Source organism: Prenolepis imparis, unplaced genomic scaffold (assembly GCF_030444845.1).
Source record: "Prenolepis imparis isolate NDT839.2.m4 unplaced genomic scaffold, iyPreImpa1.0 SCAF_7, whole genome shotgun sequence".
In the NCBI taxonomy this organism is placed as follows: domain Eukaryota; kingdom Metazoa; phylum Arthropoda; class Insecta; order Hymenoptera; family Formicidae; genus Prenolepis; species Prenolepis imparis.
Genome location: NW_028141165.1, coordinates 14,583,643 through 14,599,410, shown reverse-complemented (window position 1 = coordinate 14,599,410; position 15,768 = coordinate 14,583,643). Strand labels below are relative to the sequence as shown.

Sequence of the window (15,768 nt, the reverse complement as noted above, 5' to 3'; positions counted from 1 at the left end):
TATTATATACTTATATATTAATATAATAATAATTATAATGATATAAAGAACTTTATTGAAAGAACAAATTAAATATTTTGAATACATGCAAACAGTTTTTTTCTCAATATTTAATCATTTTATCATCTTTCGAATTCGTGATTCGCATTCGAATATTCAAATCAATCGCAAAAGTAATCGAATTACGTTAATAATTTATCGAGACTGTATCGTAGAACGCTAAGACTAATCAATTTTAATCTTATAATTGCAGATTATAATTTCTAAATTGAAATAGAGTCGTAATCTTAAGGAAATAAGATTAACGACGAAACGACACTTCATCTCGCACTTGACTAGAGACGTAGCATCATTCCGCCATATTTACAACGCTCACGATCGGTCAACAGACACCTACCTACATCATCCCGCCCGCTGGACGCTTCGGGCGTGTGTTGCTCCTTCCTCTCGCCGATTACGTTGCCACACAGCAGCTGAATAGTTTATTCGCATCATCGCGGATAGGCTCGCGCGTGCATCGCATCGTTTTTGAATGAATAGAGCTTAACTCGCGCTTCGTCAAATTCGGAAAGCGGAATCCTATGTTGAGGAATAAGAGCGTTAGTCGCATCGTGCAGAGAAGCTGAGGAGAGACGTTCCTTTCGGGCCGAATCGAGTACTCTATTGGGTGTGTCACGATGCGCGCTGTCACTTTAGCTCTGATATGCACGTTTCTGCAAACAGGTATAAACCACGACATTAGCATGAATCATAATAGCGTACAAAACTACATAACTTTGTATTGAAAGATATACCTTTCATTCGCTAAAACGTAAATTTAAGTATGAGAAAGAAATTACTAAACGAGTTCAATTCACAATCAGTTGTAATAATTAGAAAAAATAATAATTCTTAATGCTATATATTTACTCGAAATAGAAAAATTCTCTTATGTAAGATATCTCAATGTTGTTTCAGCCGTGGCTCAACGTACTCCAACAATATCTTACATATCGCAGGAGCAAATTAAGGATATCGGAGAGACTGTGGAATTACATTGTTCGATTCAGTATGCGCAGGATTATCCTGTTTTATGGATTAAAGTCAACAGGGACAGTGCGAATGAGCAAGTAACTCTTTCCACCGGCACTGCGTTGATAATTAGGGACAGTAGATTCGCCATTAGACACGACACAGCATCTGCTACACATGTTTTGCAAGTAAGACTTTATTAAAATATGCTCCTGCGACCAATCAAGATATATTCATAAATTGTATAACATTAATGATACAGAATTGATATATTTGATTTGTTTTTAGATTAAAGATATACAAGAAACGGATGCTGGATTCTATCAATGTAGAATACAAATATCTATAACCAGTTCTATAAATGCAGAAGTGGAACTGCAAGTTCGTAGACCACCGATAATTAGTGACAACTCGACCCAATCTTTGGTAGTTAGCGAGGGACAATCTGTTATGCTGGAATGCTACGCCAGTGGTTTTCCGCTGCCAAGAATATCATGGCGCAGAGAGAATAATGCCATTTTGCCTACTGGAGGATCAATTTATCGGTAAGGTGTAATTAATTTGTTATATTATTACAAATATTTGATATGCTGTGTATAATAAAGTTTCGAAATATAATTACAGTGGTAATACATTAAAAATATCCGCTATACGAAAAGAGGATCGTGGAACGTATTACTGCGTTGCTGAAAATGGCGTCGGACGTGGTGCTAGGCGTAATATCAATGTGGAGGTTGAATTTTCACCAGTGATAACAGCACCCAGGCCACGACTCGGACAAGCTTTGCAGTACGATATGGATTTGGAGTGTCACGTAGAGGCTTATCCTCCGCCAGCCATTATCTGGATCAAGGATGACATACAATTGTCGAATAATCAGCATTACAGTATATCGCATTTTGCAACCGCGGACGAGTATACCGATACAACGATTCGAGTTATTACTATAGAAAAACGACAATACGGAGAATACACTTGTCGAGCGGCCAACAAACTGGGCAGTGCTGAAACAAAAGTTGAACTTTTCGGTAAGAAAAAAAGAAAACAATTCTCGTATTTGTATGTATTGTATATGTTACTTGTAGATAATTTTTATATGGTTCATATATATATTTTTCATTTCATATATATATGTATTTCATATCTATATATATACCGGGTGTCCCATTTTAAAGGACCCACTCAAATATCTCAGAAACACTGCGTTAAATCAAAAAATGTTTCCTACAAAAGTTGTAGGGTTTCGAGGGGGACATAATATAGTAATATTCATATGACCTTGGGCGGCGTCTCCAAGGTCAAGTGAAGGTGAGAATAAATTTTTTAAATGGAAACCCATATTTTTTATTATAACATCTTTTTCTACTAATTAATTTGAACAACTTTTATCTGAAGCATTTTTTTATTTTCTTCAAAATTCATTCTCACCTTCACCTAAGGTTAACCTTCACTAACCTTGGAGACGCCGCCCAAGGTCAAATGAATATTACTATGTTATGTCCCCCTCGAAACCCTACAACTTTTGTAGGAAACATTTTTCGATTTAACGCAGTGTTTCTGACAATGAGATATTTGAGTGGATCCTTTAAAATGGGACACCTGGTATATATGGTATATAAATTTATATAGTTCTAATGAGATTAATTATATTGGATCCAGACTTGTCAATATGTTGATTGGTGCATGTTAAAAATTTAATATCCATCTTGTCGTCTGCATTATAAAATTCAATATATATGAATGTACATTTCATATCTTTAATTACAATTTGTTCTTTATAATCTTTTAATTTTTATTTATTAATTTTTTTTCTTAGCTATTTATAATAGATTTATTTTAGTAGATAGCATGTTAGATTTGTTCCCTTGTTTGTTTGCGCAGAAACCATTATTCCTGTTTGTCCACCAGCTTGTGGTCAAGCTCATTATGGAACTGGCGTAGTTCCAGTTTCTTCGAATTTGGTAGTTCTAGTTTTATTAATTACAATAATGAGGTAAGTCATTTTTCTGTGATGTTTTCTTGGAATAATAAAAGTTTAAAATAATTAAAATAATTACGTTAAATATATATATGTGTGTGTGTATTTATGTTATTTACAGAAATCTCTATGCCAAATATTAACTATCCAGGCCTTCAATGGGCAACAGCGAACAGGTGCGACTTTTTAAAATGGTTCTATGCAATCATCAGCTTTATTGTTGTCGCAATAATGCTGTAAGAAACCTAAGCTATATGGGCCTCAATTAATGTTTTACTAATTGATCTTGTTTATTTTATCACACAATTATTTTTATAGTTATTTACGAACGAAACGATTTATATTATCGGTAAAAGAAAAAAAACGCACGCGTCGTAACATGTGGTGTTTGTATCACCACAGTGCAATTGTTGATAAAAATTTCATATCATTATTTGCATATTCTAGACTTACTACAGTTTTTTACGATACTTCCATTTTTAGAATCAATTTTTATGTATATATATATAGATATGTTGTACAATTTTTATTGAAATTTCCATATCAATCTATATTATATACGTTTTACTTAAAATCTCTATGATTAATCTTGTCTCTTTATATTGTGTATAATTATGCTGCTCAATTTTTACAAATCGTACATCGAAATTTTAACTTTATTGAAACAATATTAAACAAAAGATCGAGAATAGATTAGTAGGATAGAAGAAAGTGTATGATAATAAATGTAATATATTTCTTATCCATCTATTATGCTGATTTGCTATTTGTTAACATTTTAAGTTATTAGAAAATAACTTGCATACTTATGCATAGGGATCAATAATATACAAAAATGTTGGCAAGATATAAATCATAGCATGTAACATTCCAGTACACATTTATGATGATACACGATATTATGCAACGTCGCATGCATAACAAACATCTCTTGGCCTTTACCAACTGATAAACGAGAAGCAAACAATAATGACGTTATAAAACATATTATCTTATAGATAGGTAGTTATTGGTAGATGTAAGTCGACAATATGGATTTGTTGATATTTTATAGGAGAAACCTGACAGTAGAATTACCCAGCTACCCTATTATTATTGAAAGGGTTTGAAACGTCATGAACAAAGAAAACAATGTTGATGTTAGTGCCTTGTTCGTGATAATTCATATTACAAGTAAAATTATAAATTTGTATAGTATAGGCAGCATATGTGTTTATTTGTATTACATTTGTATTTATGTGCGTTACATTGTGTTCGTACATAAATAAGATAATATTTAATATGTTTTATCAAGCATATATTTCTTGACTATTTACTCTGCACACTTATAACGAATCTTTATTAATAAGACGTATCATATGATATATAATTCTTGATACGAGAAAATAGAAAGATAAAATCTTAATAAAAAAAAAAAAAGAATCATCAGGATTTTATATATACTCTTTATACAAATAAATTCATACGGTTTTATACTCGTTAATATAGTTATTTTTATTGGAATCTCGAAGTCATGATACTCGTAATATCTGTAATAACTGTAGTATTTATATACAAATTGTGACACACAATTATATGTATTTATCAAATATATACTATGGCTTATTTAATAACAATAAAACAAAGTTTTATACAAATACTCATATATGTATACTACGACATTGCATTTTATCATTCAAAATTCCGTGCATTTAAATATTCAGCCGAATTTGTGTACGAAAAATTAGTAATAAAACTTTATAAAAATATGAATAAAAGCTTCATAAAAAAATATATCATTTTTTTCTCTCTATTCCAACGTACAAAAATCCCATTTCAGAATTTGAAAACAGCTTTGCTTATGTCTCCCTTTTTCAACGCATCCAAAGCTTCTTTATATTGAGACAAAGAGAATACCTTAATTCCTAATTTCTTGTAATCAAGATATTTCTCAGACATTGATTGCAACAAAGCTAAACCTTTAAGAAAGGTGTAGGGATTGATATTCACGCCTACGATGGTCAGCTCTTTCTTATAAATCTGTCGAGATACAGAAACAATTATAATTTTAATTATAATAATACAGTTCTTGGCTATGTGATGAATTTACCTGAAATGGTTCAATTGCCAGCTTCGCTTTCGGATTAGCGATACCGAATATACACAGGCGACCTCCGTGACCTAATAAAGAAATGGCCGCTTCCACGGCTGGAGCGGAGCCGCTGCAATCCACGGCCAAGTTAAACTCTTCTTTTATTTTGGTTGGATTTTTAACTTGATAATCTAGACCTATATATTCGCGCGTAAATACATTTCTATTAGAATTCTTCTTCAAAATTGTCATGTTGAGATGATGTATAAAATAATTTAAAAGAATTTTCTTGTAATATATATACCAAGCTGGGCGGCGAGTTCTCTCCGTTTTTCTTGCGGTTCACTGATGGTGACGGTCTTCCTGAGACCGTGCAAATGAAGTTGACAGGCCCATAGTAAACCTATGATACCGGCGCCTATTACGAGAACTTTGTCTCCTATATTTACGGAATTTAGCCTGTCCCAGCCGTGAGCAAGACACGACAATGGCTCACTCAGCACCGCTTGATGCATTTCAATTTCATCCGCGATCAAATAAACCTACAAACCGCAGATGCAATGAGAGATGTATGTATGGTGTGATGAAATGTTTTATATGTATATAATAGATAATACAGTTAATATACATATATATGGTGATTATAATATTTACAGAGGATGTTTCATTTTAATATTAATATAATCGAATATTGCTGAAGCTGTAATAAAAAATATTTCATGTTAAAATTAAAAATTGTTCTTTTAAGAAAAAAAAAAAAAAAATATATATATATATATAGCTGCTACTTTCAAATTACATACTTTAAAAAAAAACAACTCTATTTTCTTTCCACCAATTGATTTTTCTCATTATTTCGTGCTTAAAAGTATTGAGATAAGATCATATCGAAAAATAAATTTTATTACAAGGTATTTTATATAAAACTATGTTATATTAAAATATCTTATTATATTAAAATTAAAATATCTTTTTGATTTCTTACATTCGATTATCTTTCCAGGAACTTAACTATAATTTATTTATCTTGTTTTTATGATTAAAATATCTCGTAAACTATTCACTTTTAAGCCATCTTGTAACTTTTTATGCCAAATATTGCGAAGAATCAATTTATATAAAAAAATTAAGTAGGATGGTTCTATTTAAAAAATTAGGTTGATCTTCAAATAATTTTGAAAAGTGATTTTATTTTTTTAAGATTATCAATTTTTTCCCTTTTAAAACCTTTTAACTTTTGTATGAAATATTTTTTCGTTGCAGCCATAGTTGCAGCAATATTGAATTATATTAATTAAAATGTCTATATATAGTATAGATATGATAACCTCCTGTCTAGTATAGATGATAACCTTTTGGTTATATAATTGTATACTATATGAAATAGTGATAAAGTAGCACAAGAAAAAAAATAGAAAAACAAAGAGTAAAGAACGAAGGTTCAATTATATATATTACAATTTTTAATATTCCACGTATTTGTATAAATAAGCGTTAAATAAATAAAAATTTTATTAAAATAAATTATCTGCAATTAATTATGTGAAAAATGTAATTTTTCAAGTTTAGTTCACTTGAAGTCCTTCCTTTTCAATTGTTAACATCTCGAAAATTATTAATATTTTCTCCTTATACCTATTTTCTCTCGATATTATTGTTAAGCGAAAATCAATTTCAGATTGACAAAAGAGAATTTGTCATTATAAAACATAGCTTTTTTGGAAAAGACATCTTGTATATATACAGGGTGCGCGAAAAGTCCCAAAACGGTCTAATATTAAAAAAAAACACTTTATAAAAAAGTATTTTAAATAAAAATTGTATAGTTTAAAAAAATCCATTTTTTTTTGTGGTTTGATTTTAGATAGCATTATTAAAGTCATATCAAGGTCATCTTGAATTTCTTAAATGGAACCACTATATTTTTTTTATATAAATTGACTTCTAACAATATTTTGTATAAAAAGTTATAAGGTAGGTACTTATGTACACAAAATAAGTATTAAGATATAAGACCATCAGAAAATGAATATTTTACGCGATATTTCATAGTTTATGTAAGATTACGTCAAATTAAAGTATAAGATATATCTCTATTCACTTTTTGGTCATCCTATATCTTTATAACTTTTCCCGTTAAGTATTTTTCGAGTTATGAGGCTTGAAAGATACAGTATTTTGACATAAAATACCAAATATCTTATGCATAGAAAATCGAGACCAATCGATTGGTGTAAAAAAAAAACGCATAATTATTAAAAAAAAAATATTAGATATTTTTTCTTAAAAACAACTATGTGTTGTCTTTACATCAATCGATTCCTCTTATTATTTTGTGCATAAAAGTATTAAGGTAAGATTATTGAAAACTAAATAATTTATAAGATATTTTGTATTTTATGTCAAAATACTGTATCTCTCTTTCAAGCTTCATAACTCGAAAAATACTTAACGGAAGAACATTTTATTATAGTGTTTTGGAAAGCTTTCGAGATAAGCTACAAGAATATACAATGTAAAGTAGGGAGTTCCATTTAAGAAATTGAAGATGACCTTTACGTGACCTTCAAATGACTATCCAAGGTCAAACGAATAGTACCATCTTATGTCTCTCTCGAAGCCATAAAATTTTTGTCTGAAATATTTTTTAAAAAAAACTTCTTTTCTAAATATATATATTTGCCTGTTAAGATTAAAAAGACTCACCCTGTATATTACTATATATATTACACTGTGTACCTGCATTTCCGGGACAATCACGTGTGTGGCCCATCCTCCGTCCTTGAAAATTCCTATCGTATTATTTATACCGCCGAGTTTACAATAATGATAATTTGCACTGTGACAATGATCACATTTATTGCATCCGAAGTTAGGATCGACGGCGACTCGTTGACCGACCTTAAATGTGATCACTTCCGATCCAAGTTCATCGATCGTACCTACAAACTCGTGTCCAAGAGTTAAAGGCCCATTCTCTTTACACGGAAAGGAACCCTGAAAGATGTAAGTAAAAATGCGTTCAAATCGCGAAGTTATTCATCCACCATGAAACAAAAAACAATTAATAATGTATATTTATAATAGTATTTTATACTTCCAAAATATGAAGATCCGTCCCACAGACTCCGGAATACGCAATTTTAATTCGTACTTCATTTCCTGCCGGTATAGGAAGAATACCTCGCTTCTTTAAAGTAAGCGACTTAGTCGACGAATCAAAGCTCAAATATTCCATCGTGTCCCGCTTGAATAGTATCGAGCTTACTAACAGATTCTATCATTTTCGTCTGATATATATACAAGTTCGTAAACACGTTATCAAATCTGTGGGTGAAAAAATACATACTTGGAGATACAGATTGTCAGCGCTTGACGTTACGCAAAGATCATGACTTGTGTGCAAGTCGAAAATGTAAATATCAATGTAGATATTAAGAACAATAAAATATAACTCGTACATTTGTTGTATATTGCGACGATTATTATGTGTAAAACGTACAATGAGAACAAAAATAAAAACGTGATAAATATATATAAAAAGAAAATATAATCGAAAATATATAAAAAGAAAATTTTAAAAACATAAAGTTTTCAAAAGTTTAAATTAGTCAAAATAACGCATGAGAGAGTGATAAGAATTTGATTCTATAAGCAAAACAGCTTTTTAGAGAATAATGAGATTCTAACAAAATAGAATGTTGATTTAATAACGGCGAGATTAATAATAAACTAATAAATGTTACAAAAACATAATTTATATATATATATATATATATAATCATTATTCCACATAGAGTAAATAATCTTTCAATATCGCCAAATAAATTTTTAACAAATTTCTAAATCGAACTGACTAATGAAGTCAAAAAATTATCAATGTTTATAAATCAAACAAAATATTTTATATATTGAAAATTTTATATTTTTATTCCTTTTAATGTAGGAATGGATTTATTTGAAGTAAACGAATATGGATAAGAAAAAAAGACAAAGTATTATCGATTGTGATTATTATTAAGACGAGACCGTAGGTCGAACGAAATACCGAGATTTATTAATAGACAAGACAGACAAACAAATAATCAAAAATTCGAGACGTGCTAACAATACAGCGGAAAAGTAAATATATTCGAAGAATCGCTTGGAAGCGAGAAAGTTCTCGTTCTGGTTCTGATATCTATTGTTTTGTATTTTACCTTTGTCTCAAAAATATTTTAACATTTTATTAGACGTTTCAATTTTTATTGCTATCGTAAAATTATCTCTATAATAAAATAAGAAAAAATAATTACAGATATTGTAAATTAAAACAAAAAAAATATGTGTATAAATATTAGTTAAAATCCGAAAAATTATACATTTACTGATTTTTATATCTAACATAAGATCATCTAAAAATCATATTATTATATACAGGGTGAGTCTTTTTAATCTTAAGGTGATGCTGGAGTGTACTCTGTTTTACCGACAAAATGTTAATTTTTATAACTTTATGTTTATTTTTTATTGCTTTTATGTACTGAGAACTTTATAGCGCATCTGTACCAATATCGGGGAACCAATTTATTGCTCTTTTTTATGTTTACTAGAACAACACAAGCGCGCGGTACGCGCGCGCCATTTCTCGATTTTATATATAAAAAAAATGATATTTTTATATAAAATTTGTTAAAATTTGATTAACATTTTTTGACAGAAATCACATAATTAAAGCGTTAATTTGCTAATTAAATTTTAAAATAAAAATATGTTATAAAAATTAAAAATGTTATAAATAATATTACAAATAATATGTTTACTACTTAAAACTCGAATAATATATTTCATTGTTTGCATATAACTTTTATATATATAATACAATGTACTATCGAAATATACAAGCAATAAATTTTGAATTTTAAAAATCGATACTTTGTAGCAGCGGATCTTATATGGCGCAAAGGAGGATGGGTAAAATCACCGGATTTTGGCCCAAGCGATGGAACCTTTTTTATGCATGTTTTCTTATATTTTTGGATGTGTTGAATTCAAATCAAACGTTATTTTCAAGGTGCACCGATGGGAAAATATTGAAAATCGCATTTAAATTGAAGTTCTCCTCTTAGCATGACCCTTCGTCGTACTTATTTGGAATTGTGTTTTGAACAGCTTGAGTTTGGTCACGATGAGATTTTCTGTAACATATTACGTATTCAAACATATTACGTATTCAAACATATTACGTATTCAAACATATTATCACTTACTTGACGATATGATGATCTTGCTTTTTTAGCTAAGCTCACGCTACAAATGTTACAATCTTATCCATTCCAATCAATAAAAAAATGAAGAAATATATTATAACACCGCGCCGCAGTAATTATTGCCGGAAAATATGAAAAGATAAATCTAAGCGCTCTAATAAAAATAATATTTTTTTTTAAATAGAGCCGAATTTGACTGTAAGTCAGTCTAAATGTGAGAATAAAACTAATTTTTTTCTGAAATATCCCAATAGTATCTTGTGTGGCAAGTGTGGAAAACAATGAATTACGTCGCGCGTGAAGTTGTAGCACAAGTCGAAGGCACGAGTACGAGTGTGAATGTATCTGTATCATAAGCTGAGGCGAATGTGGCAACTTCACGCGCGACGTAATTCGTTGTCTTCCGCACATGCCACATACAATATTTTTTGTAATGCTTGACTATTAACACACACACACACACACGAGATGAGATAGCCGCCACGTTTACGTCATTGATCTTGGGTCATGCTAAGAGCAGATCTGCAATTTAAATGCGATTTTCAATATTTTCCCATTGGTATATCATGAAAATAACGTTTGATTTGAATTCACCACATCCAAAAATATAAGAAAACATGCATAAAAAAGGTTCCATCGCTTGGGCCAAAATCCGATGATTTTACCCATCCTCCTTTATTATGTATATCAAATAAAAGAATTTGCACGCTCGTATCTATTTGATATAAAAATAATCTGCAAACAACGTACTATTGAAAAAAACAAGCGATAAATTATTGGCTCTTTATATTAAATAAATACGAGTATGCAAATTATTTTATATAATATACATAATATAAGTCCGCGCAGTGTAGGGTTCGCGGCTATAAAGTTTCATCTTTAACTATTCAAAAAAAGGATAGAATTCATCGATTGTTTTTTTAACATTTAATGCAGATTACTTTTATATCAAACAGATTCGAGCGTACAAATTTTTTCGTTTAATACACATAGTATAATTCTTCGTTATAGAATTTGCGCCGTATTTTATATATTTCAACAGTACATTATCTGCACAATATGATGGTACCATCAGCATACAAACTTTTTGATCTAATATAAGCAAAATGAATCCGTACAAACTTTTTGATCTAATATAAGTAAAATGAATCCGCGCCGTATGGGATCCGCGGTTTAAAAATTTTAATTTTCAAATGTTTAAAGCGAGCCAAAAATTAATATTGTATATATTTCAACTATATATTATATCCACATTATGATGGTACCATCAGCATACCAGCGTACAAACTTTTTGATCTAATATACGTAAAATGAATCCGCGCCGTATGGGATCCGCTGTTAAAAAATTTTAATTTTCAATTGTTTAGAGCGAGCCAAAAATTATTCTTTCATATATTTTAACATTACATTGACTGCACATTATGATGGTACCATCAGCATACCAGCGTACAAACTTTTTGATCTAATATACGTAAAATAAATCCGCGCCGTATGGGATCCGCAGATTAAAAATTTTAATTTTCAATTGTTTAAAGCGAGCCAAAAATTAATCTTGTATATATTTCAACTCTACATTATATGCACATTATGATGGTACCATCAGCATACCAGCGTACAAACTTTTTGATCTAATATACGTAAAATGAATCCGCGCCGTTTGGGATCCGCGGTTTAAAAATTTTAATTTTCAATTGTTTAAAGCGAGCAAAAAATTAATCCTGTATATATTTCAACTATATATTATATGCACATTATGATGGTACCATCAACATACCAGCGTACAAACTTTTTGATCTAATATACGTAAAATGAATCCGCGCCGTATGGGATCCGCGGTTTAAAAATTTTAATTTTCAATTGTTTAGAGCGAGCCAAAAAATATTCTTTCACATATTTTAACATTACATTGAATGCACATTATGATGGTACCATCAGCATACCAGCGTACAAACTTTTTGATCTAATACACGTAAAATGAATCCGCGCCGTATGGGATCCGCGGTTTAAAAATTATAATTTTCAATTGTTTAGAGCGAGCCAAAAATTAATCCTGTATATATTTCAACTATATATTATATGCACATTATGATGGTACCATCAGCATACCAGCGTACAAACTTTTTGATGTAATATACGTAAAATGAATCCGCGCCGTATGGGATCCGCGGTTTAAAAATTTTAATTTTCAATTGTTTAAAGCGAGCCAAAAATTATTCTTTCATATATTTTAACATTACATTGACTGCACATTATGATGGTACCATCAGCATACCAGCGTACAAACTTTTTGATCTAATATACGTAAAATGAATCCGCGCCGTATGTGATCCGCGGTTTAAAAATTTTAATTTTCAATTGTTTAGAGCGAGCCAAAAATTATTCTTTCATATATTTTAACATTACATTGACTGCACATTATGATGGTACCATCAGCATACCAGCGTACAAACTTTTTGATCTAATATACGTAAAATGAATCCGCGCCGTATGGGATCCGCGGTTTAAAAATTTTAATTTTCAATTGTTTAAAGCGAGCCAAAAATTAATCCTGTATATATTTCAACTATATATTATATGCACATTATGATGGTACCATCAGCATACCAGCGTACAAACTTTTTGATGTAATATACGTAAAATGAATCCGCGCCGTATGGGATCCGCGGTTTAAAAATTTTAATTTTCAATTGTTTAAAGCGAACCAAAAATTTATCTCCTATATATTTCAACTCTACATTATATGCACATTATGATGGTACCATCAGCATACCAGCGTACAAACTTTTTGATCTAATATACGTAAAATGAATCCGCGCCGTATGGGATCCGCGGTTTAAAAATTTTAATTTTCAATTGTTTAGAGCGAGCCAAAAATTATTCTTTCATATATTTTAACATTACATTGACTGCACATTATGATGGTACCATCAGCATACCAGCGTACAAACTTTTTGATGTAATATACGTAAAATGAATCCGCGCCGTATGTGATCCGCGGTTTAAAAATTTTAATTTTCAATTGTTTAGAGCGAGCCAAAAATTATTCTTTCATATATTTTAACATTACATTGACTGCACATTATGATGGTACCATCAGCATACCAGCGTACAAACTTTTTGATCTAATATACGTAAAATGAATCCGCGCCGTATGGGATCCGCGGTTTAAAAATTTTAATTTTCAATTGTTTAAAGCGAGCCAAAAATTAATCCTGTATATATTTCAACTCTACATTATATGCACATTATGATGGTACCATCAGCATACCAGCGTACAAACTTTTTGATCTAATATACGTAAAATGAATCCGCGCCGTATGGGATCCGCGGTTTAAAAATTTTAATTTTCAATTGTTTAGAGCGAGCCAAAAATTATTCTTTCATATATTTTAACATTACATTGACTGCACATTATGATGGTACCATCAGCATACCAGCGTACAAACTTTTTGATCTAATATACGTAAAATGAATCCGCGCCGTATGGGATCCGCGGTTTAAAAATTTTAATTTTCAATTGTTTAGAGCGAGCCAAAAAATATTCTTTCACATATTTTAACATTACATTGAATGCACATTATGATGGTACCATCAGCATACCAGCGTACAAACTTTTTGATCTAATATACGTAAAATGAATCCGCGCCGAATGGGATCCGCGGTTTAAAAATTATAATTTTCAATTGTTTAGAGCGAGCCAAAAATTATTCTTTCATATATTTCAACATTACATTGACTGCACATTATGATGGTACCATCAGCATACCAGCGTACAAACTTTTTGATCTAATATACGTAAAATGAATCCGCGCCGTATGGGATCCGCGGTTTAAAACTTTTAATTTTCAATTGTCTAGAACGAGCCAAAAATTATTTTTCATATATTTTAACATTACATTGACTGCACATTATGATGGTACCATCAGCATACCAGCGTACAAACTTTTTGATCTAATATACGTAAAATAAATCCGCGCCGTATGGGATCCGCAGATTAAAAATTTTAATTTTCAATTGTTTAAAGCGAGCCAAAAATTAATCTTGTATATATTTCAACTCTACATTATATGCACATTATGATGGTACCATCAGCATACCAGCGTACAAACTTTTTGATCTAATATACGTAAAATGAATCCGCGCTGTATGGGATCCGCGGTATAAAAATTTTAATTTTCAATTGTTTAAAGCGAGCCAAAAATTAATCCTGTATATATTTCAACTATATATTATATGCACATTATGATGGTACCATCAGCATACCAGCGTACAAACTTTTTGATCTAATATACGTAAAATGAATCCGCGCCGTATGGGATCCGCGGTTTAAAACTTTTAATTTTCAATTGTCTAGAACGAGCCAAAAATTATTCTTTCATATATTTTAACATTACATTGACTGCACATTATGATGGTACCATCAGCATACCAGCGTACAAACTTTTTGATCTAATATACGTAAAATGAATCAGCGCCGTATGGGATCCGCGGTTTAAAAATTATAATTTTCAATTGTTTAGAGCGAGCCAAAAATTATTCTTTCATATATTTTAACATTACATTGACTGCACATTATGATGGTACCATCAGCATACCAGCGTACAAACTTTTTGATCTAATATACGTAAAATAAATCCGCGCCGTATGGGATCCGCAGATTAAAAATTTTAATTTTCAATTGTTTAAAGCGAGCCAAAAATTAATCTTGTATATATTTCAACTCTACATTATATGCACATTATGATGGTACCATCAGCATACCAGCGTACAAACTTTTTGATCTAATATACGTAAAATAAATCCGCGCCGTATGGGATCCGCAGATTAAAAATTTTAATTTTCAATTGTTTAAAGCGAGCCAAAAATTAATCTTGTATATATTTCAACTCTACATTATATGCACATCTTGATGGTACCATCAGCATACCAGCGTACAAACTTTTTGATCTAATATACGTAAAATGAATCCGCGCCGTATGTGATCCGCGGTTTAAAAATTTTAATTTTCAATTGTTTAGAGCGAGCCAAAAATTATTCTTTCATATATTTTAACATTACATTGACTGCACATTATGATGGTACCATCAGCATACCAGCGTACAAACTTTTTGATCTAATATACGTAAAATGAATCCGCGCCGTATGGGATCCGCGGTTTAAAAATTTTAATTTTCAATTGTTTAAAGCGAGCCAAAAATTATTCTTTCATATATTTTAACATTACATTGACTGCACATTATGATGGTACCATCAGCATACCAGCATACAAACTTTTTGATCTAATATACGTAAAATGAATCCGCGCCGTATGTGATCCGCGGTTTAAAAATTTTAATTTTCAATTGTTTAGAGCGAGCCAAAAATTATTCTTTCATATATTTTAACATTACATTGACTGCACATTATGATGGTACCATCAGCATACCAGCGTACAAACTTTTTGATCTAATATACGTAAA

At 30.6% G+C, this 15,768-nt stretch overlaps 2 protein-coding genes across 3 annotated transcripts; one reads left to right on the top strand and one right to left on the bottom strand.

The window, feature by feature from the left end:
• Positions 1-366: 366 nt before the first annotated feature.
• Lac (septate junction protein lachesin) lies at positions 367-3,269 on the top strand. Of its 2 annotated transcripts, XM_083041844.1 has the most exons (6): positions 367-723; positions 958-1,199; positions 1,300-1,556; positions 1,636-2,039; positions 2,893-3,004; positions 3,111-3,269. In XM_083041844.1, the coding sequence occupies exons 1-6, from the start codon at positions 678-680 to the stop codon at positions 3,130-3,132; spliced, it is 1,083 nt and encodes a 360-aa protein (XP_082897970.1). In that variant the 5' UTR covers positions 367-677; the 3' UTR covers positions 3,133-3,269. The 2 variants fall into 2 exon arrangements, with proteins under 2 accessions (XP_082897970.1, XP_082897971.1); XM_083041845.1 differs by lacking the exon at positions 2,893-3,004.
• Positions 3,270-4,123: 854 nt separating this feature from the next.
• Positions 4,124-8,342, bottom strand: LOC145938339 (sorbitol dehydrogenase). The gene is made up of 5 exons (XM_083041846.1): positions 8,158-8,342; positions 7,800-8,057; positions 5,365-5,602; positions 5,079-5,257; positions 4,124-5,008 (listed from the first exon to the last, which is right to left on the bottom strand). The coding sequence occupies exons 1-5, from the start codon at positions 8,296-8,298 to the stop codon at positions 4,805-4,807; spliced, it is 1,020 nt and encodes a 339-aa protein (XP_082897972.1). The 5' UTR covers positions 8,299-8,342; the 3' UTR covers positions 4,124-4,804.
• Between the last annotated feature and the right edge of the window lie 7,426 nt (positions 8,343-15,768).

Excerpts from the sequence above, each read along its gene's own strand:
- Lac (XM_083041844.1), top strand. The coding sequence starts at position 678 with ATGCGCGCTGTCACTTTAGCTCTGATATGCACGTTTCTGCAAACAG. Across the intron at positions 724-957 it reads ATGCACGTTTCTGCAAACAG|CCGTGGCTCAACGTACTCCA; the intron begins GTATAAACCACG and ends ATGTTGTTTCAG. Across the intron at positions 1,557-1,635 it reads ACTGGAGGATCAATTTATCG|TGGTAATACATTAAAAATAT; the intron begins GTAAGGTGTAAT and ends ATATAATTACAG.
- LOC145938339 (XM_083041846.1), bottom strand. The coding sequence starts at position 8,298 with ATGGAATATTTGAGCTTTGATTCGTCGACTAAGTCGCTTACTTTAAAG. Across the intron at positions 5,603-7,799 it reads TGATTGTCCCGGAAATGCAG|GTTTATTTGATCGCGGATGA; the intron begins GTACACAGTGTA and ends TGCGGTTTGTAG. Across the intron at positions 5,258-5,364 it reads AGAACTCGCCGCCCAGCTTG|GTCTAGATTATCAAGTTAAA; the intron begins GTATATATATTA and ends GCGAATATATAG.